Genomic DNA, 22,083 nt, shown 5'->3' with positions numbered 1-22,083 from the left:
GGGGGCCGGTGCAACCGTGGAAGTGTCTGAGCAGAGTGAAAACTTCTGGGGAGAGATTTAAATGATGGCTTTCTACTTCTAGAAATGTTCATCAAAAGCGCTCATTTCCATTTGTATAATAAGAGGAAAATGTTTCAAGTAGCTTTTTTTTGTATCTCATTTGCTTTATAAGAGAGAAGGAACTTAGAGTTTTAGTTGCTGGGTGATTACTGAGTTATTACCTGATACGTAGGAGTCTCTCTCCAAGAAAGAAAAATATTTTTCTTATCAGCCAAATTCCACCTCTGTTGGGAAGACGATGGTGAATAAAAGCATTCCCATCGTCCAAACAAATAAACCAAAGGCAATTTAAAAGCCAAACAAGCAAGAAAGCCAAGTCTCTAACCCTGGCTGTTTCACTCCATATCCTGTCCCCTACCAATTTAGATACCAATTTGCTTCTGACAAATAAAATGAGAATATATCCACTTCAACTCAACTTTGAGACAAGGATTTGATTTTTCTGAAAGACATGTACCCTACGGGTATTAGTAGGACACAGAGAAGTATGAGGCCTGCAACCCCTTGAAAATTGTCAAATAACCTGGCATCCTAGGTGTTTTGACCCGCTTTGTAAAAGAAATCCAGCCATGTCTTTGACTTTCCACGCCATTGAGCGTGAGGTTCTCCATGGTCTCTGGTTTTGTATCACATCTGGCTGGTGCCAGGAGAATTAGCTCAACTCTAGCTCTCTGGGGAAAGGATTCATTCTCCTGTTTAGGAAATGTGATGTCAAGCTGAAAGAAGCTGATGAGCAAACTCAGTGGGGCCACAAACAGGCCCTGGTGAAATGCATCACATGGATGTCTTAGAATAAAGTTTAGTTCAAAGTGGTCAAGGACAGGGTGTGCCATTGTGGGCTGGGAGCCACTGTGGCTCAGCTGTTTGTTCAGCATTTAATATGTTTATCTTTCTGCTAAACACATTGTTGTTGAGTCATCTCTATTAAACAGACACCCTGTGTGAGGCCCAGCTCTGCAAGTCCAACACACGAAGACAGGCCTTCTATCCTCAGTGACCTTACATTCTACATAGTCAAGATAAATGCTTCCTCTTCTTATTTTGGTGAACAAGGTACCCAGGTTTTGAGACAGGTTTAATCATATGCTCTTTAATCAGGCCAGCAACCATGAAGTAATAAAAGTAAAGGAAGAACTTAAAGTGGTCATTATGTTTTTAATATCATTTAGTGGTATTGCTGCAAACCGAAAATGGAAAGTCGAATTATCCAAAAGTACCAGCAGCCTCCACACCGTCAATATTTCATGTTAGACTATTATGTTGTCACCAGTGTCAAAGTAATTCTATTAATAAAACAAATAATTGCATTAAGCTTCTAACATTTGGGCAGGCGGAAAAAAAAAAAAAGATCACATAACTCTGAGAATTAGAGAAACTAATGAAATGCTGTTTGGGCTTCTACAGAAATTGTTCGAGCCATGACACATGTGATAAACCAAGGAATGGCAATGTACTGGGGGACCTCCCGGTGGAGTGCTATGGAGATCATGGTAATTTCATTTCTGTTTTTAAACGGCCATTAAATACCTTATTATTATTTTTCAGATACAATGTGTAAATTGCAAGACCTTTCGCAAACGTTCTTAACAATCACCCTGGCACTAGAATGCTATGATCAATTCTGTCGTTACAGAGGTGGATATGGGGCCGGATCTCAACAGGTCAGAATACAACAGTGAAGGTGCAGGTCTCTAACAAGAATCATATTCTGTCATGTTCTTCAGTGGCAAGAGGATACAATGGATTCCCCAGCTAGTGACATGCATGAACAAAATAGTCTGGCTTCCTTTTTAAAAACTGTATTAAATGACTATACTGTTTATAACATGCTAATCTTTATATGTTAGTGTGAGTTATTTCTTTAGGAACTTAAATTACGGGTTTTATCATGAACTATTACGATTCACACTTTGACTTATTTGCCCTGGACTTTACTCGGTCCAGACCCTCCCAAAGAATAAGGATTTCTTGCATTTGATATTGCTCTTAGTGAGATTGATGGCCATAACATCGCTTATTATTTGGCATCCTACATGTTTCTTGGTTTCTATTGATTTCACTAAAATGAAGTTTGCTCATGCATACGAATCACAGGGCAGCCTTATTTCTCATCAGTATCAATTCAGCTGCAATCTTATTTCTCCCCAGGAAGCCTATTCTGTAGCAAGGCAGTTCAATATGATCCCACCGGTCTGTGAACAAGCTGAGTACCATCTTTTTCAGAGAGAGAAAGTGGAGGTTCAGCTACCAGAGCTCTACCATAAAATAGGTAATCTTCACAATCAAATTTACTGATTATTTTTAACAATAGAAGTATCAGTGATCTGGAAAAAAAGTATTACTGAAATGCTTTCCTTAATGTTCCTAATTAACATAGAGATTGTAAGAACTCTCCATTTCAGAGACTGTAAAGACATCAGAAGTCCCTAAAGGGTAGTCTATAGGGTATTACTGATGAAATCTAATCAGTTGTAAATTGTGACTGGCGTATAAGCTGTACTCTGTAGGTGTTCCAAAAACTGCGTATAGAAAGAAGGGCAGAAACAAGGAATGAACTCATTTTTTCGTAGGGTGCTTCTCTAGTCAAGGCAGGCATCTTTGAGTAGATTATAACTGCCTTTCCAAAAAAAAAAAAAAAAATTATGGATATATACATCTAAATCTTCAACTCCGTGCCTGTTAGAAGTTAGACACGGGGAATTCTAGAATACCTGACAAGCCTAGCCCTGCATATCTATGAAGGTAGATGTCATAATTTCAAAGAAAGAAATATATATGCAACATATACATAAGAATTTTGGATTATCAGAAAAATATGAATAAGCCGTGTCCAGACTTATTTATGAAAACATTGTTCAGAGATAACTTTCTTCCTAAAAAATAGAGGTTCCTAAACTATAGAGCAGGAAAAGTACTGGCTGAGGGGAAAAAAAAGAATAAAAAATTCAACAGCAATAACGGTTACAATTGCTGGCACTTGCTGTGTGTCTACCATGCAGCAGGCACGGGGCTTCTATGTACCAGGCACTATTCGGGCAGAGTGGACCAGAGAAGCACTGAAGCATCCTCCTGTGCAAGTCATAGTGTTTGTCTCTGAGTATAAAAAGAGACGTCAATTTTGGACATCAGGAAATTATGAATGAGCCACAGTTTCAGGCTTGTTTGGCCTGAAGACAAGGCCTGCTCCCTACAACTGACAGGACGTGTTCAACTGGTTTATAAAAATGAAGCACGACCGGGGCGCCTGGGTGGCCCGGTGAGTTAAGCGTCCCACTTCGGCTCAGGCCATGATCTCATGGTGCATGGGTTTGAGCCCTGCATTGGACTCTGTACTGAGAGCTCAGAGCCCGGAGCCTGGTTCAGATTGTGCCTCCCTCACTCTCTCCCCCTCCCCTGCTCAGGCCCTGTTCCTCTCTCTCTCCCTCTCAAAAATAAATAAACATTAAAAGAAATTTTAAAATGAAGCACAACTTGTAAATAACTAAAATGTAATGGAAAGAAGTATACTGACTTATCTGACTAGCTGTTTTCCTATAACTACCCAAGTCCTGTTTAAGTACTCCCACACTTTTGCTCTCAGTTTGCACAAGCACCATATTCAGTTTCCTTCTTCTGCAGGAGTTGGAGCAATGACGTGGTCTCCACTTGCCTGTGGAATCATCTCAGGAAAATACGGAAATGGAGTGCCTGAAAGTTCTAGGGCTTCGCTGAAGGTACTTTCCTCCACTTCTAGAAAGAGAGTCTGGGGATGGGAGAGAGGGAAGAAGACTGAACACAGCAGCTCGGCAGCAGCCTGTGGCTTCCTGGCTCAGGCACAGCGCGGCCTCGGCCGGCCGGGCCACTGTCTTTAGGCAGGCTCTCCTGAGCCGCGGGGAGGCCTCTGCTCCTGGCTGGGCATCAGTCAGGCGTTCAGAATCTGTCAGCACAGAAAATTCTCTGGGGACGAGGAGGAAATGCCCAATGACCTGGTTGCACTTATGGGGGATCAAATCCCTAGCTGTTATTCTTAGGTTAAAGAAGGCATTTCATTCCTGCTTTGAAACTGATGAAATGTAAAATCCCTTTTCTTTATAAGAGGATCTATTTTTACTTTATTTGACCAAACAGTTGGGGCTGACCAATTGTAGCTGAGTATGGCCTGAGGTTGGTTGATGTTGTTTACTGTGGGGGGGGGGGGGGGGGGGGGGGCAGGTTAAGGAGGGAGGCTTTGGGAAGCCAATGCATAGCCAAGCAAGGATCTGACACTCAGGCTCAAGGCTGGTATTTTTCACAGGGTCAACTGGCCACTGAGTCTTACAGTTTAAATTCTTCTCTGAAGCATAAAGGTATTCAACATCAGTGACATAAAATTACCTCCATTCAGAATATCTGGATGATTAATTCATTGTAGAGTACTCCATACATCCCTCATTATTATTATTATCATTAACATGTCTGTTTTTAAAAACTTGAGACAATGTATAATAACATTAGAATCACAAATGGTAATGTCAATGGAGAGAGAATAAAGACATTTTTACAACTGACACACCAAAGGCCCCTAAGAGAAAGCAGAAGTCTGACACTGCCTCTTGCCTCCAAAGTTAGCAGGGGAACAGCTCAAGTCAGGCTCAAACCACCAACCCTGTAATCAATTGTCTGGGACCACTATGTGCTTCGCTAATCAGAACAGTCTCAAGGTTCTGCGTCTCCCGCTCTCCTTTTTGCTTGTTACAGTTGACCTATTAGCTAGTTTGTTCTCTAAAATAATACACTATAAATATCTCCTAAAGCATGGTGACAGGGCTGTTCCTAGCTTGGCATTGTCACAAGATGTAATTATCCTAGAATATTAATTGTGGTCTTGCTTCTGAAAACTGCAGATTGTTCTGAACCAAGTTTAAATAAATTAGCAAGGAAAGACTAAAAGCATCTTAGGGAAGGTATGAAACAAAAATGGTGAGGAATGAGTGAAGATGGAAGGGAAGCACTGAAAAGTGCGATTTTACTGAGCACCTACTGTGTGCCACGCCCAGGGCTGTCTTTCCTCATCTCCTTTTATCCGCGCAAACGTGAATGGATACAGATGACTCTTGATCAGTTGTAGACAGGCATGTTGCCTTACATTCTTTCAGAGATGTTTTAAAACACTCAAAGTACTTCCACGTATGCCATACAAGAGGGTAAACCTTTTCAGATGTAGAAACTGAGCCAGCACAGAGGTCAGATAACAATTTGAGAGCACAAAGTCAGAGAGAGTTTATACTAGAATCCGGGTCTCTTGGCTCTCGGTTTATCTGCCCCTAAGACATTTTTGTTTCCCTGCAAACCCAGGTTTTTAATGAAGGAAGAAGTAGCTACACTGTATTTGGAGTGTTGATTGGTTGACCTCCATCATTGTTTGGGAAAAGCTTACAAACAGCTAAAAAAAAAAAAAAAAGAAAAAAAACACTAACAAAAGAAGAAATTAAATAAATAAATAATAAAAAGAGAGACGAAGTACTTGAAGATGGCTAAGTCCAAAAGCAACTCAGAAAAATATTTCTACTGTTGACGTTGATAAAGCCAACATCTATTGAAACATCCTTAACAATAAACGTGAAAGGCTTTCAACAGGTGAAAGGCATCTATCTGATCACAAAGCAGCTTCTTTACAGCTCCAGACTCTCAAGGCTTCCTAAATCATTAGCCTGAGTGTTTTCCATAGTGCTATATGTGCGCTTAGAAAGCCCACTTGAATAGAGTAACTGAAGCAAAAAAAATTAAAAATAAAATAAAGATAGAGCGCTAGGCAAGTAGATAAGTCAGTGAGCAACTTTCACCTCCCCCCACCCCCAATAGAATGGCTGGCGTTTCACATCAGCTATTGTAAGTCATACCAATAAAATAGACACTGATATTTCTTGCCGTTGTAAGTACTGAACTTGTATTTGAAGGTAAATTAACACAGTGAGAACAAAACCTATCTAGGGGTCTTTTAGAAAGCAGTATTACCCAGGGGTTTTCTGGAGGCTGCACCTGGCCCAATGCTCTAACAATGACTTCTAGATCTTTTGTCATCAGCTCTGTCTCCACTGCTGAGCTGTACACTCCTACTTCTTCACGTCTGTTAGACATCTCCCATGGGCATTAGTCATGCCTAGTGGAATCTATTGTCTCCCCTCACCCCCCCACCCCCGCCCCCAGAACCTGACCTTCCTTCGTAGTAACAGTGCCTCCACCCTCCATCTGGCCGTCTCAGTCAGAAGCCAAGGGTTATGTCAGACTCTTCTCCCTCCCTTCTCTTGTCCAGTGGGGTACCCACTCTTCCAGGTCACATCCTGACTTTCTATGGCCCATCCCCTGCACAGCCCTTGTTCAGATTGTCATTTCTTACCTATTTTGCTGCAGTAACCTCCTATCTACACTCTCTGATTTTTTTTCCCCTTTTGCCAACTGCCCATCATGGTGACCAATTATCTTTCTAAAAGACTAATCTGGGGCGCCTGGGTGGCTCAGTCAGTTAAGCGTCTGACTCTTGATTTCGATTCACATCATGATCTCGCGGTTTGCGAGTTTGAGCCCCACATTGCCCTATCAGCGCAGAGCCTGCTTGGGTTTCTGTCTCCCTCTCTCTCTGCCCCTCCTCCACTTGCTCTCTGTCTCTCACTGAAAGTAAATAAAAATTTAAAAAAATAAAATAAAATAATAAAAGACTAATCTGACCATATCATAGCTCTGCTTAAAATCTGTTACTCACTTCCCACTTATTGCTTATAAGACAAAACCCAAATTCAACAGAAAAGCATTCAAGGAAGTACCCTTGGGATCTAAGTTGTGCACACTCTTCTATTGTCTCTCCCTATATTGTATTACTATATTGTTCACCCAAAACGCACTGTTCTCTGCCTCCTAGAAATGCCCTTCTTTTCATTCTGCTGCAGAAGCCCTCATCTCTAAAGACAAAGCTTGGTATTCTTCACCTCTAGGAAGCCTGTCCTCACTTTATAAAACTGAATCATTTGCATCTTCCTCTATTATCCCATTAACACTTCTTACAGAGTCAGAATTCCCCATTTGCAAGCCACAGAACTTAATTCCAACTAATTTAATCAAGGAAGGAGGACAGACAGACACTCACTGGGAAGAGCGGGATGGGGACGGTCTCAGGGTTGACTCCATCCATAAACTTGTACAGTGTCAGGACTCCCCATCTCCTCTATTTCTCTCTGCATGTGTGCATCATCTTCTGCAAATGGGTCCTCCCTATGAGGCCAGGAGCAGGAAAGCTGCATCTGTACCTACAGATGCAGGTTTACATCTGTAAAGGTACATAACATGAGAGGATAGCGATCTATCTTTTCTTTATGACTTCAGAGAAGACTGGCCAAGCCTGAGTCATGTGCCAACCTGTTAGACCAATGACAGCCCAAAGGGTAAAGTGCTATGACCGGCTCACATTATGCACCATTGTTAGGAGCATTTTCCCCAAGGAGGCAGTATAAGCATGGCTTCTGAGGCAATCACGGAGGGAGACACCCCAACTACAAAACACTTCTCAAGTTACTGGACAGTGATTTGTGAATACCTCTGGGACGGACAGTGAAACTCAGGTAACGTCACAGAGCCTGGCACATGATAGGTACTCAATAAGTGTTTGTTGAATGAGTGCAATGAGCCATAAGGGAAGATCAACAAAGTCTGATCAGCAGACCAGGTATGTAGTTTTTAAATAGAAATTGTAAACAGAAATGAAAAGTACAATAAAATTTATGGGCAGCTCTTTCCTGTTGCTGGCGAAATGCCTTATAGAAAAATCGTAAAGGTATATACCCCTCTGTCAAATGAAAATGGGAACATGCAAACTTAGGTGCGTCAAGATGGGGGAAAAGAGGCAGTTCCAATACTCCAGGTGTTCACATTAAGAAACTGAGAGTATTGGGACGCCTGAGTGGCTCAGTCAGTTAACATCCGACTTCAGCTCAGGTCATGATCTCACAGCTCATGAGTCCAAGTCCTGCGTCAGGCTCTGTGCTGACAGCTCAGAGCCTAGAGCCTACTTTGGATTCTGTGTCTCCCCTCTCTCTGCCCCTCCCCCATTTGTGCTCTCTCCCTCTCTCAAACATGAAAAAATTTTTTTAAAGAAAGAAGCTAAGGATAGTGCACATCATGGTGTAATTTCAAAAGGAAATTTTTTTAGCTTCAGCATTTTACCTAGAGATTTCAATCTTAATATCAAAGACTTTGCTGCTCTTTTGAGCCAGAGATTTTGAAGTTTTAATGACAACAGTCAGTGATCTTGGATGCTAAATTATTCTAGACAAGGTCCAGAGATGACATGTGGCTGATTCTGTCCATGGCTTTACAGCTGCTGCCTTTCAATCCATTATTAACAAACAGCCAACTGGTGGCTTCAGGGCCAGTCCCAGATTACTCCTACCCATCACCGCCCCCCCCCCCGCCCCCCATCATTACCTGTAAAATGGTCACAGCATTGGGAGATGGCAAAGAAATGGGCTTTTGGAAAATTTAGAGAAGTTTGTGACTTATGTATAAAAGTAACAGCCCACTAATCTGCACAGAAAAGCTCTATTTTTCCCCCCTTTGGCAAACAATCTACTCAGTGCTGGGCTGTGCTGAGTGCTGAGGATACGGGGAAGAAGGGTCAGTCTCCACCTTCAAAGGGTAACTTGGGGACTTGTTAGAGATGCGAAGGAGTGAATTATGAAACGATGTGGAATCGATCCACAGGCATTGTGGAGTCACACAGGACTATCGGCAGAGTTGCACTGGAACGAGGAAGGGGTGCCTGTGCCTGATCTGAAACATTGGAGAGATCTGGTTTTACCCCGTGGAGCCCTGGTTGCTCAGATTCCTCCCTCACTGTACTATCGGCTGAGCCCCTCCTCTATGGCAAGCACTGTGTCAGGACTGCGGAGGCTGCGATGAACAAAAAGCCCATCCTTGCCTCCCATTCAGTTAGGTCAACATATAACCACATCACTACAGCACTGGGGTAAGCAGTAGAATAGGGTTGGAAGAAAAAGCCTCAGCTTTTGATTCATAGATTGCTGCCTAGTCAACAAACTGGGTTTATTATTGCACACAACCACACCCACCACCAGTCTTCTTAGAAAAAAACACTGGTTCGCTTCCATATTTATATTTTAATTAAGCCTCATCTCCTCCCTATGCTAACATTTTCCCACTTGTAAAGCAGTTAGAGCTATTTATTTCCAAAAACACTTTTGTTTCTCTTAGTGTGAGGAAAGCAGTATAAATACTATGCGTCTAGTTTTTAAAAATCCTAGCCTGCTTATGTTTTCCAATGATTAAAGCAACGAGATTTATAGTGTTTTGAGTGTAGGGAGAGAGTGACTCAATAAATGAATGTTTGATGTTTGCTACTTTTAGAAGTCTGCCTCGATTATTTTGTGTGTGCGGGTGTGTGCATGGGTGGAATCAATCCACACACACACACACACACTCACAAAACTTGTACCTCAATCCTGAGGGTACAAAATGCATTCCACACGATAAAGATTTCAAAACTGGAGTTCCATAAGTGATAAATAAAACAATCATTCCTTACGTGTGGCATATACTGAAACTCAAGAATGCTCCTAGTTATGATAAAACAAACAAACAAACAATCATTTGGCTATTGGTTTTCAACCTTTTTTTTCCCCTTTGAATGAACACTCAGAGATACTGGTTCCCTGAAAGATGTTATGAAACTAAAGCAAGGATTGGTAATGTCTTCCCATTGAGGACAGCAAAAGTAAGTTCAGGGGCTCTCTGACCCAGCACGCGGGTCTGGCCAGGGAAGCCCCTGGGCCCCAATGGTGGTGCTCGTCTCACCACTGGCACCAGCTGTCCCCTCTGGAGAACTGCTGCAGGCGGCCCTTCGTCCTGGAAGACGCTGAGGTTTCCCAGAGCTGAGACTGAGAGACCTCTTGGCCATCTCCCTAAGCAAACTCTCGAGTGAGGAGCCAGACCGTAAGCCTTTGACATCTAGGAAGCAAATAGAACTGGGGCAGCTTGCCCTTTCTCTTTTTTACATCTGCAAAATTATTCCAAAAATCATAATAAAACATAATGTGGTTACCCTTTTCTTTGGAAATACTGTCTTCCAGTGAGGAAAAAAATACTTCAAAAACAAAAGCAAGCAGCCTTATTGAAATCATGTGGGTGGCGTGTCTGTGACCATTATTGCCTTTGGGAAGGTAAAGGTCTGTTGTGGCAATTATTTCGCAAACACGGGCAGCGGAGAAAGTCCACATTGCCACACAGGGGGATGGTTGCTGTTATTTTCACTAAAACAGACTAACGCATTCTTACAAATATTCTTTACCTTTGGGTGTTGCTGCTTAGTGTAAGTTTTGCATAGAACAGTCTATTGTCCCTCATTTCTTAAGAGCAGAACCTTCTGGAAAGTAAGGCATTGAGAAGTTGTAAAAGATTTTTCTCCTATCGGGGAAATTAGCTCACTTTTACAGGCTACGGATCAGAGTCAATCTCTTCTCACAGGTTTTAAAGAACAGTTTCCCATTTTGAGCCTCCTTACCTTTTTAAGTTTCAATCGCTATACAAAAGGTAATTCACATGTGGGATAGTCTTTATCCACTTAAAAATTTTAAAAATGTACTTGGTACCTATCAGTTATGCCTTGTCTGCTTCTAGGAAGATGAGAGAGCTCATAATAAAGCCCTGCTGTGAGAAGAGGAGACTGGGAGTAAATAGAAGGCAAGAGGCATAAAGATAGTTATAACAGAATGTAAGATAATGGCTTTCTTTGCGCAGAAAGCTTGGCACCTGGCCTTCTTGACAAAAAGGAAACATAACAGACCTTGGCGAAACGTCCATTTCTTTTCTACATTCTAAAATTGGGCTATTGCAATGAGAAACATCATTTCCTCCACTTAGCAGACTATGTATAATCGATTATAGGTCAGGATTCTAACAACTTTTGTGCATGTTGATGGATTTGAATGGTGATTATTAGTCAAAAATCAATCTATGTTGAACCAGTAAACAAGGAGACCGTGGGGAACATTTCTTTGCCTAAAAGCACAGGCATCCTTGTCACCATGGTACAAAGTGACATAACATGTTACTAACATGTCACATAACACGACACTAACATGAAGGTTAGTGAAGAAGACTCAGGAATTCATCATGAGGGCTCTCCTATTTTACGGACTTAATAATCTTTGCCTCCAGCCCTTACCAGAGGTTAACCTTTAAACGCTCTTCGTCTCCCTAGTGCTACCAGTGGCTGAAGGAAAGAATTGTAAGTGAAGAGGGACGAAAACAGCAGAACAAACTAAAAGACCTCTCCCCAATTGCTGAGCGCCTCGGGTGCACACTACCTCAGCTGGCTGTCGGTAAGAAAATTACCTGGGAGGGGAAGCCCTTCTAGGTCACAGAAAATAGAGTTTTCACCACCCTGTCACGATAAAACATCTAGTGTAGGGGCAGACTGACGTCAGGAGCACAGACTCCCAGTTAATACTATCTAAAATGTTTTCAGAGTTCCCCAGAATTTTCTAGATGCTAAGAATACGTATTTCCTTCCTCTGTCCCTTATAACACAGTTCAAAGGAGAACAAGTCAGTGAACACACACACACACACATCCTCACGGTGTCAGGGGTGAGCGCCCCTCAATTATGGAGGGATATCCATGTCTTCTGGCTCAAATTTCCCTCCTTGTGGAAGCTGAGGCAGGGCCGCTGAGAGGCCGGAAGCAGGGCTGTGCCAGGGGCCCAAGGCTACTGCCACAGGGAAATGTGTTTGCCCTGAAACCTCCTGAGGGGCCATGAAGAAAAGTCCTCTTATTAACACCGTGGAGCCGATGAAAGGTCACGGTCACTCATACAGTTGAAAACCACATGTACCCGTGCTGTCCAATAGAAATATAATGTGAACCACATTCTTAAAATTTTCTAGTGACCATACTAAAAAATTAAAAAGGAAACAGGCGAACTTAGTTTTAATAATGTATTCTTTTTAACCCAATATAGCCAAAACATTATCTTTTTTTTTTTTTTTTTTTTCAATGTTTTTTTTTTTTAATTTATTTTTGGGACAGAGAGAGACAGAGCATGAACGGGGGAGGGGCAGAGAGAGAGGGAGACACAGAATCGGAAACAGGCTCCAGGCTCCGAGCCATCAGCCCAGAGCCTGACGCGGGGCTCGAACTCACGGACCGCGAGATCGTGACCTGGCTGAAGTCGGACGCTCAACCGACTGCGCCACCCAGGCGCCCCCAAAACATTATCTTAATATGTAATAAGAAAAAAAGTTGAGATAGTTTACATTTTTTCATACTAAGTCTTCAAAATCCAGAATGTATTTTATACCCACAGCACGTCTCGATTCAGGCCAAACACCCCTCATGTTGCCAACAGCTGCCACATGTGGCTTAGAGGCAAAGTATTAAAAAGACAAGACTGGAGACTTTCAGCTCCTTGCTCTACAGTAGCACTTTCTACACGCTGTTGTCTCCTTAATCATCAAAACACTCCCATGGGATGTATGCTATCACTAGCCCTACTTTACAGATGTTACCAGAGTATCTGCTGTCATTATCTCCCCTTTACAAAAGAAACTGAAGGTAAAAAAACAAAAAATCCACGGGGTAGTTATGAGAAAAGAATAAAATGGGTGTAGAGTCTAGAAAAAAAAAATCCTAAAGATTAAGAAATAGCAGGAATTGGGGCTAATCTGATAGTGAAATGAGATAAAAAGCTCAAGATAAGTTTTATGAAAATAAAATGACCTGATAGAATATTTGTTAGATGCGTGATCTGTCTGTGGTTGCAAGGCAGGAAAAAAATGGCTGCCATCAGAGACAGAAAGGGGAGGTGGTTGGGGAGGAGGGGACTATCATTTAACCTAAGTATATATACAGGCCTTGTTTTAATCTTTTCTTTCAAAAAACAAAAAAGCCAAAGAATGATATGATTATTAGCATTCCTGTAACTTTAATAAGCACAGTAAAAAGTATTAGCTATTTGACCATGAGCAAGTTATTTAACTTATTAATTTTCTCATCTATAAAAGGGGTATCATAGATACCTTATAAATTTGTTGAGTAGAGCAAAATTATAGATATAAAGCAAAGAGTAGGTACCCAGGAAGTGGTAACAATGATGCTGCTGTTTTTGCAAAGAATTAGACACCCTGGACCTAAAACTCTGTCCATTCCTAGCCTCGGCATGTGGTCAAAGTGACAGGCACAGAGAGAAACATCTATTCTTCAAATATGGTCGTAAATATGGTTTTAGGCAGTACGTGACAGTGAGTACTGAATTTATCTCTGAAAGACAGAACACGGTCTTTCTAAAGAGGAAACCTTTACCAGATTTAGACTTTCACTAGATGTTAGATACACATGAAAGATGCTCTTTACAGTCTAAAACATGCTCTGATTCTCCCTTTCCTCCCTCTGTGCCCCTAGATGTCTTGCTTGTCATTTTTTTTCTTTCTTTATAAACAAGTAGTTTTGCTTTCAAGCACAGAACTCTCAAACCAAGAGGGAAATGATTTCCAGGCATGTTACCTTTGATCTGCTAGAAGGGGTGTAGGGGGAAGGGAATCCTTTGGCAGGAAACAAACTCCTTGAACCCGGCCGTGGGCTAGCTCCCGCGGCACACACCTGCACGGGAGCCAGCTTTCTCACCCTGATCATAGGCATTCTGGATAGGACGGTTAAGGACACTTGGTTAGATGCTAATTATCTTGAATCATCTGTGTGTGTTACCTATCACACTGGTCAGCTCGGCCCAGTGGGTCCTCCTATGTCCTACAGCCCATGAGGAAAACTGGCTGTTGCTGGCATCAGGTAGTTTATGGGCAATAATCTTCCCAGTGCCCTGCTTTGACCTCAGAACTTCCATTAGGGCCAAAAGGAGTTCTCTAAGTGCAAAGCAGGAAACAATGCAGCCAAGGGAAAAAAAAAAAAAAGTCCTGGATCTCTTGGCCTGTTGCCTTCACAGTTTTATTTTGTCCACGTGGAAAGATTTAGTGATTGCCTTAAAAGGCCTGAGCATGTTAACTGCTTAAGAGTATGTGTTGCAGGGCCTGAGCAGATGGGGACAGAAGAAATGCTTCCGGACAGCCACCCATCAGTGTTTATTCAACAAACATGTAATAAGCACCTACTATGTACAGGTACTGGGCTGGGTGCTGAGCATCCCAGTGCAAATAACAAATATCTCACAGCCTGGTGGGCAAGAGAATGGATTAATACAGTGTTGTAATAAAATAATTGAGAAAGGCACAGAGGATCATGGAAGTCTTAAGTGCAGGGGCTAACCCCACCTGGGATTCAAAGGGAAGGACTCTGGGAGAAAGCAGTGAAGCATCTATGAAGAGTTTCAAATGATGAGTAGGTGTTAGTGAGGCACAGGGACATTCCAGGTCGAGGGCACACTTGAGCCGAGGGCTTGAGGGGCAGGAAAACAGCATGATGTTTGGGGATGGAAAGGATTTACAAACAGTTCAGTGCTACTGCACCCCGAATTTCAAGGCAGGGAATGAGAAGACCTGAAGCTGGAGAGACAGCGTTCTAGTAAGTTTGCCAGGGTGAGAAATGAGAGCTTCGTCTCACAGGACAATGATTATATTGAAGAACTTTTGACCAGGCAAGTGACATGATGAGATTTACATCTGGAAACATTGCTGGTTGACGTGTGACAGATGTATGGGGGAAAAGGAGAGAAAATCCAGTCAAGAGGTGGGAAAAACAGTTGTGCAGGAGAGAGAAGGTGAGGTCCTGAATAAGGACAGTAGGCAGTGGAACCAAAGCAGTGATTCTCAAAGTATAGTCCTACATCCACATGATGGAATTCTGTTCAGCAATAAAAGAAATATTTATTAATACGTGCTAGAACATGGTGAACCTTATAAACATTATGTTAAGTGAAAGAAGTCAGACTTAAAGATCCAGGTTATAGGATTCCATTTAAATGAAATGTCTGGAAGTAATAAAAAGTTATAGGGGTACAAAATAGATTAGAGGTTTGCTAGGAGTGGAGGTACAAACGGGATTAACTATCAATGGTGATGGTTGCACATGATAAACTTATACACTTTAACTGGGTAAATTTTACATCAAGTTTTTACAATAAGCCTGATCCCTGAACCAGCAGCAGCACCTGGAACCTTGCAGAAATGCAGATCCCCAGACCCCACTCCAGACCTTCCGAGTCACCAACTCCAGGATGGCACCCAGTAACTGTTTCACAAGCCCTCTCGGTGATTCTGATGCATGCTGCAGTGCAAGAGCTACTGCATTAAAAGGGAATGAGGGGTCAGAAAAGTTCCTAAGGGTAGCTCCCTGGTTTGGGGATTGGAAGGCCCAGTTGCTGGGAAGGCCACTAAATGAGGCTGGGAACACAAGAAAGGCTTAGTAGTTAAGTAGCAAGGAGTGTGCAGTGCCTGCGGGACACCTAGCAGGATGTACAGCAGACACTGCATCTGTGACTCTCCAGAAACTTCTAGTTCCAGACGTCTATGAATGGAGACATCTACTGTAACCACAAGGAGGTTCCCAGGGAACTTGGCTTCTGACACAGTTAAGAAGGGGACTAGGAGGCAAGGAAGGCATTTTATATGCCTTTTAGAAGCTTACGGGGAAAAGGGTGAGGCAGTAGCTAGTCAAGTTATGAAGGGTCAGAGGAGGCTAATTTTAGAATGGGACAAATTTGATAAAGAGGAAGAAGACAGTAAGAGACTTAAGATTCAGGAGAGAAAGCCAGAAACAATAATGAAACAAGTCTAAGAAAAGGCAAAAGGAGTCAGATCCAGGGCAGACTTTGGTCTTGGACAGAAACCAGACACCTCATCTGAAAACAGAGGGTATATATATATATGTGCTTGTAGGTTACTGAAGAATATCCCACAGAACGGACTTTTCTACATAAAGTAGGATACCAGGTCATCTGCTGAGAGAGGAGACAGGGGCTAGAGGGTTTAAGGGCGGAGGTTGCTAGAGATGCAGAGGAGGAAGTGGAAGGTTGGTGAGAAGCAGATAATCAACATAGGTTGAATCTTAGACTAGGGAGATCCAGAGAAGTTTGACAGGTAGAAGGAAACAAAGGAAGAAGACACCCAGGGTCTACAGGACTCTACATAACAGATGAGAAAAAAGAGCACGAGTAAGATGGAAAGACAGGAGACTGTGCGCCAAGATGGAAACAGAAACACAGGGATCTGCCAGGAAGCAGGATCTGGTGTTTTCAGGAGCAAGAGTGTGTTCCTGGGGTGGACAGCCGGATTGGATATCCCAGCCATTTCTACTCATGTAGAAAATGTACAAGCCCTAAGCCCTCAGCTCAAATGCAGAGATTGTACTAAACCCTCTCCATGACAGCTGTTGCTGCTGAGGTATTTCATCCTGGAAAGCACGGTCTGTCCTCCCCCAAAAGTTTTGGTTGCAACAACTGGGGTTACAGGTGGTGTTTATAAGCTAATTGATAAGCAGAAGTGTTTTGACATCCTGACCAAGTGTTCTTTCTTCCCAGCATGGTGCCTGAGAAATGAGGGTGTGAGTTCCGTGCTCCTGGGATCATCCACTCCTGAACAACTCATTGAAAACCTCGGTGCCATTCAGGCAAGTACTACAGCCCTTTCCGGTAAACTCCAGAGACTATCATGGTCCGTTGAAGATGTCCCCAGGCAGTGTCCCATCTCTTTCCACCTCTGTCCTTTATTGTGTCACAGCTGCATGAAGGCCTCTAATAGAGGGAAAGGCCATCTGTTTCTAGCTGGGGGGTGCTTAGCATAAGGGGGGTACACAAAGGCCCAAGAAGCAACAGAACTTTTACAGGACATGGATCCAGGGGTGTCCTCTTATGAACAGGCAATACTGTCAAAGCACATTCTTCAGGATGGTATGTGGGACAGTGCATTCCAAGACCCAAGCAATGTTACACTGGGCGACTGAATTCCCAAACCTGACCATAAAAACCTGCTTAATAACCTACCTGAAATTATGCATTACTCCTTTCCCCAAATAGTTGCCAATCTACGTTGTGCCAAGCCCCCCACCCCTTTCTGCTCCCATAGCATCCTGTATTCCTCCTCCCCACCACAGTATTTGTGATCATGTAGTAGGATTACCTGTCTCACCACTGGAATGTGAGCTCCCGGAGGTCAGAGATTTTCTGGCATCTCCACCGATTTTCCAGTTCCTAGCATACTGTGTCTCTTAGTCAACAATCAAATACCTGTTGAATGAATGTTTCCCACATTTTAAGAGGATATAGGCTCAAAATTCTATTTTGGATTTCCAGGATCACATCTTTCTAGCAGCAAATTCAGGACTAACCACCTTCCCCGGGGAAGAAGTGGATTGGATTTGGTAGGAGCCTGCATCGGTAGTGAGAGAGAAAGTGGGAGAGAGATGTTCCTGGGGGCTCTATGTGTGGACAGGGTGAGGTTAATGGCTGCTGTGACCATCCCGTGCCCCAAAGGCCATACCTCAGTCCTGAGCCTGCCCCATGCTCAGCCCTGAGGGTCCTAAGGACCCTGCCCACTACTCTTGCCACAGCCAGCACCTGCCACAACAGGTATGGTTGTCTATTTTCCTACTGCTCACTGGGGAACAGAAAGGTCTCCCCTGCCTGCCCATCCCTGAAACAAGCCCCATTAACCCTTCCAAAAGGAAACCCATGGAGGTGTGAACGAACTTGATTAAACTTAAAACATTTTTTAAAAACCCTTTTGGCAAATAGCCCAGAATATGCTGGGAGATAAATGGTGCCAACCTCCTTCCCATCATCACTTTCTTAGGGCTGTGCAGCTGCCCCTGCTATGAAGAACCTCTCCTGCCCCCCAACTCCTCCCAGAATTCTATGGGGTTCCATCCCGTATGGGGAAGGCTCCTTCTTATGAAAGCTACCCCTACCTTATTTTCACTGATGTTCTGGGAAAAGATAAGACTACACGGTGACAAGGAGGAAATAGAGGAACAGTCTGTACACAACTGAAATTCAATGATTTCAATTCCATTAACAGCTATTTAGTATGTATTGTATGTTTGGCACCACACTAGGCATGGAAGGTACAAAGAACTGGCCTCTGCCCTCATGAGATCACAGGCTGGCTAAGAGTGAATCAGATAAAAAAAAAACAACCAATCTATCCCTTAGTTCATTCAGATCTTTGAGAGCCTACTATGCACCAGGCACTGGAGACACCTTAACAGACAAAGATACTGTCCAGGCTTTAAGGAGTTTACATTCCAGTGGGAGAAGCACATAATAAACATGAAATAATTTCAAAATGTGAGGACTATTAGGTAACTAAAGAGGGTTCTGTAACAGAGACTGAGAAATGGGTGGGCCTACTTCAGATAATGTTTGTGCCAAAGGCCCCTCTGGGATAGGTGTATCCTGAAGTCCAAAAGAGGAGAACGCAGCATATGAAAAACCCAAGCAAGAGCATTCCAGACACAGTGGAGAACAGTGCAAAGGCCTGGAGATCATTAGGAACTTGGCTTTTTCCAGGAACTGCCAGCCTAAGGCTAACGTGGCCAACATGTAGTGAGCAAAAGGGACAGTGGATGCATTAAAGTGGAGTCAGGCAGGAGATGGATTTCAAAGGACACTAAAAAGGTTAGTTTTGTTGTATGTGCAACAAATCCTTCGGAGCGTTTTAAGGACATGCTGTTATTTGAATTTTTAAAGACTGTGCTGGCTGCTCTGTAGAAAGTGGAATGAAGAAAGGCAAAGGCAGTTGTCCAGGTGATGAGAGATGCTGGCTTGGATTAGCTAGGATGGCGGCTATAGAGGTGAAGTGGATGGATTCCACAGGCTTTGGACACAGACATGACTTGCTGATGGCTCAGCCAGAAAAGGGAGGAACTGAGATTCCTATCATGCGAATAGTGACCACTGCCATCCCAGGGGGAGTTAATACTGCCTGGGAACGGTAAAAAGAGGTAACTCCTGGGCTGTGGGAGTACTCCAGGTAGCAAAAGATGTATTTCAGAGGAAAACTCCGGAGTCCATCATCTTCTCAAAGCATTTCCTCCCTAGCAAGGCTCAGGCTGATAGCAGGATGCAGTAAGAGATACTCAAAAGGTAAGATAATAGGGATGCTACCCAAGCTGGGAGGCTGCTTACCTTGGAGGCTCCATCATCCCCTCCCTCTTTCCACTCCCACCTCCGGCCAGCCCAGCAAACTTCCACCCGTTGTGACTGGGCAGCTGGGGGCACCCAGCCATGGTGGGACTGGCGGCAGGACAGGAAGTGTGCGGTGCCAACAGTGGTTAAAGGAAAGTTCTAATGGGCACGAGAAGCCAGCTGCTCTAAGGGATGGAATGTGCCTCAGCCACGCGTAAACTGGAGGGACATGAAGTCAGAGCCTCAATAAATGGCCGACTGGAGAGGATAAACCACAGCTGCAGACAGGCAGCCATCACCTGCACAGGCCCCCATCCGCCCCACTTCCACCTAGAAGGTGGAGAGAAGCAATGTTCTCCCTTCTGAGGCTCCCCATCACCTCCTCAGAGAAATCCAGGCTTCTCAGCAGGCAGGCCCTTCACATCCAGGGCTCATCTCCCCTCACTGCTCTCCTTCCTTGGTATCCTCAATCCACCAATTATTCCAGTCAGAACAGCAAGGTTGCCAAACTGGTAGCCTGTGGGATGTTTGTGTCATCTGTAGTGGATGAAAATGTTTTACAACAGTTGCCAACATTAAAAAATCGGGCGACTTCACATAAAATTCTGGAGGTATGGCTTCTCTTAAGTCTTACAAAAGGCTATATATACATTTTTTCATGTTTTATTCAAGTACTTTTATGGTTTCTTTTTTTAATGTTTAAATCTCTATCTGAAATTTATTTTCGTGTAATGGAAGAATTTTTTTTTCCCTCACATGGCTAACCCATTATATTTTAGACAAAACTTCCCACAAATCTAGTTTCTAGATTTGGGTCTCTTTATTGTAGTCTCGTTTGAAAGAACACACTAGTTTCAATTCTGAGGTTCCAAAGCTGGTGGGAAATGAAACTCTCCCTTTAGCTTCAGACAGGAAAACGTTAACCAGAACTAGTTTCTTAGGCGGAGTAGCTCTACTCTTCTGCCAAACCCTAAGGCTTTTGAGAACAGCACTTGAGTGGAGACAAGGTCACCCGGGCCAGCATGATTGCAGCAGAGGAAGGGTGAGGCTGAAACCTCAGAACTGGCCATCATGCTTGTATTTTGCCAGAGTCTCCACACAGGGTCAGTCTATTCCTGTGAAAAAGTCTGCCTTTGTCCCTCTTCTTATGGTGTAATGCGTGCCCTTGGTCCCCCTCTCATGATAAACGCTAGCCTTGGGTGATCTCATCCTCTCCCAGGGCTTCAGTCAGCAGGTCTACACAAATGACTCACAAACCCTCAACTCCAATCCTCCTGCCAGCACTAACCCACAGCTGCACTCGGCTGCCTACGGAGCTATGCCTCTGTGGATCTCCCCTAGACACCTTAAACTCAACACCTCCTACTTCAAACTTCTCATATTCCAAACCACTCCTGTGGCTCTCTGTCTCCATAATCTACACCTCTATCCTTCTAGTGTTAAAACCATCATCATCCTCCAAAATGTCCTTCTGATCCAGTCTTTTTCTACTTCACTGCCACCCGTTAGTTCATGCTTTTATCATCTCTGGCTCCAAGAAATTTCTAGCATCTGCATTCCCTTTCAATCTCCTTCAAACTACCTCCAGGTGCCTGACAGGGTCACTCCCAGCTCAGAAGTCCTGAGAGGTTCCCCACTGACCACAGAATCAAGTCCCAACTCCAAAAAAGTGGCATTTGAGGGCTTCCACGCTGTTTACCCCAATTTCCCCTTTCCTATCCCTACCATCACCACCCACTCTACACTTTCTTCATCTCACAGACTTCTCTCTCATGAGCCATTCCATCTACGAGGGATGCCTGTTAACCCCTGCCCATCCTTCACCAGGGTTGTGACCACCAGTGGCAAAAAATCTCTCTCAGTCTCTACATCTGTGCTGTCCACAACCCTAGCCTCTAGCCACACGTGGCTTTTTAGTGCACAAAACCAGCTTGTCAGAATGCAGATGTGCTCTAAGTGTTACATGTACTAGATTTGAAAGACTTCGTACTTAAAAAACGTACAGCATCTTATTTTCTATACCAACTACATGTTGAAATGTTTTAGATAAAATGGGGTAGAACTATGAACTTCACATGTTTCTTTTCACTTTTATGTGGCCATGAGAAAATCTAAAATCATGTGACTCGTATTTCCATGTGTATTTCATTTACACAGCATGCCTTTATTCAGTTAAGCAATACTTAGAAGCACCAACTATAAGCCAAGCACTCTTATCATAGGAGATTCAGTGACAGAAAAAAACAAGGTCCCTGACCTCAAGGAGCTTACAGTCTGCCAGGGACCTTAGATTCTAGTTGTGGTTTATAAATGTACGTAAGTCTAGACAACTTTGCTTAATATTAAGCACAAAGAACAAATGATCAGGTACTAACCAACCGTATCCTTTGTACTTCTCATGCTCTAGGTTCTCCCAAAGATGACATCACACGTGGTAAATGAGATTGATAACATATTGCGAAACAAGCCCTACAGCAAAAAGGACTATAGATCATAAAGCAGTGCATGAGCCATAGGACCTGCATGGTTAAAACTGCGGTCTACACTGGTACAGAATGGTGTTACTAGCCAGTCTTTTGAGTCACTTAGCAGCCTGCTGCTCAACCTCTAGTATTCCTGGATTCTGAGGTACCTGCTGTCGCTACCACTGTGCACCTGAATAACGAGCACATCTGAAAACTCACAACCAAGAAAATCCATTCTATTTTCTTACCTTGGACTGGAGTCACCTGTTCTTGCATTGCTCTGTACGCCTCATGCTTATGCCATAGAAAGGATATGAGGGGAAGACCTAGTGCCTTCAGGCATTTAGTAACTTACAGTAGGCTGTACAGATCTATTTTTTCAAATGAATAAAATCCACAGATGCAATGTGGATTGCATCAGAAAGAGGAGGCTACGTTCACTCAGAAGTCTTACTTGGGAGAACA

General features: G+C 43.3%; 1 protein-coding gene and 1 long non-coding RNA gene across 3 annotated transcripts in view; one reads left to right on the top strand and one right to left on the bottom strand.

Moving 5' to 3' along the window:
- LOC132683293 (uncharacterized) overlaps positions 1 to 8,126 on the bottom strand; it is a 39,388-nt gene extending 31,262 nt beyond the window's left edge. The window contains exon 1 of the long non-coding RNA XR_009612150.2: positions 7,160 to 8,126. This is a non-coding gene — a long non-coding RNA (uncharacterized LOC132683293). The remainder of the gene's footprint in view (positions 1 to 7,159) is intronic.
- KCNAB1 (potassium voltage-gated channel subfamily A regulatory beta subunit 1) overlaps positions 1 to 22,078 on the top strand; it is a 383,165-nt gene extending 361,087 nt beyond the window's left edge. For both annotated transcript variants that reach the window (XM_060639044.3, XM_060639045.3), the window contains exons 9-14: positions 1,465 to 1,550; positions 2,209 to 2,329; positions 3,679 to 3,773; positions 11,285 to 11,405; positions 16,550 to 16,638; positions 21,561 to 22,078. In XM_060639044.3, coding sequence (XP_060495027.1) covers positions 1,465 to 1,550; positions 2,209 to 2,329; positions 3,679 to 3,773; positions 11,285 to 11,405; positions 16,550 to 16,638; positions 21,561 to 21,650 — 602 coding nt within the window. In that variant the 3' untranslated portion in view covers positions 21,651 to 22,078. The remainder of the gene's footprint in view (positions 1 to 1,464; positions 1,551 to 2,208; positions 2,330 to 3,678; positions 3,774 to 11,284; positions 11,406 to 16,549; positions 16,639 to 21,560) is intronic.
- The last annotated feature ends 5 nt before the right edge of the window (positions 22,079 to 22,083 follow it).

Source organism: Panthera onca, chromosome C2, assembly GCF_046562875.1.
Source record: "Panthera onca isolate mPanOnc1 chromosome C2, mPanOnc1 haplotype 2, whole genome shotgun sequence".
NCBI lineage: Eukaryota > Metazoa > Chordata > Mammalia > Carnivora > Felidae > Panthera > Panthera onca.
This window is presented reverse-complemented; position numbering and strand designations above follow the sequence as displayed.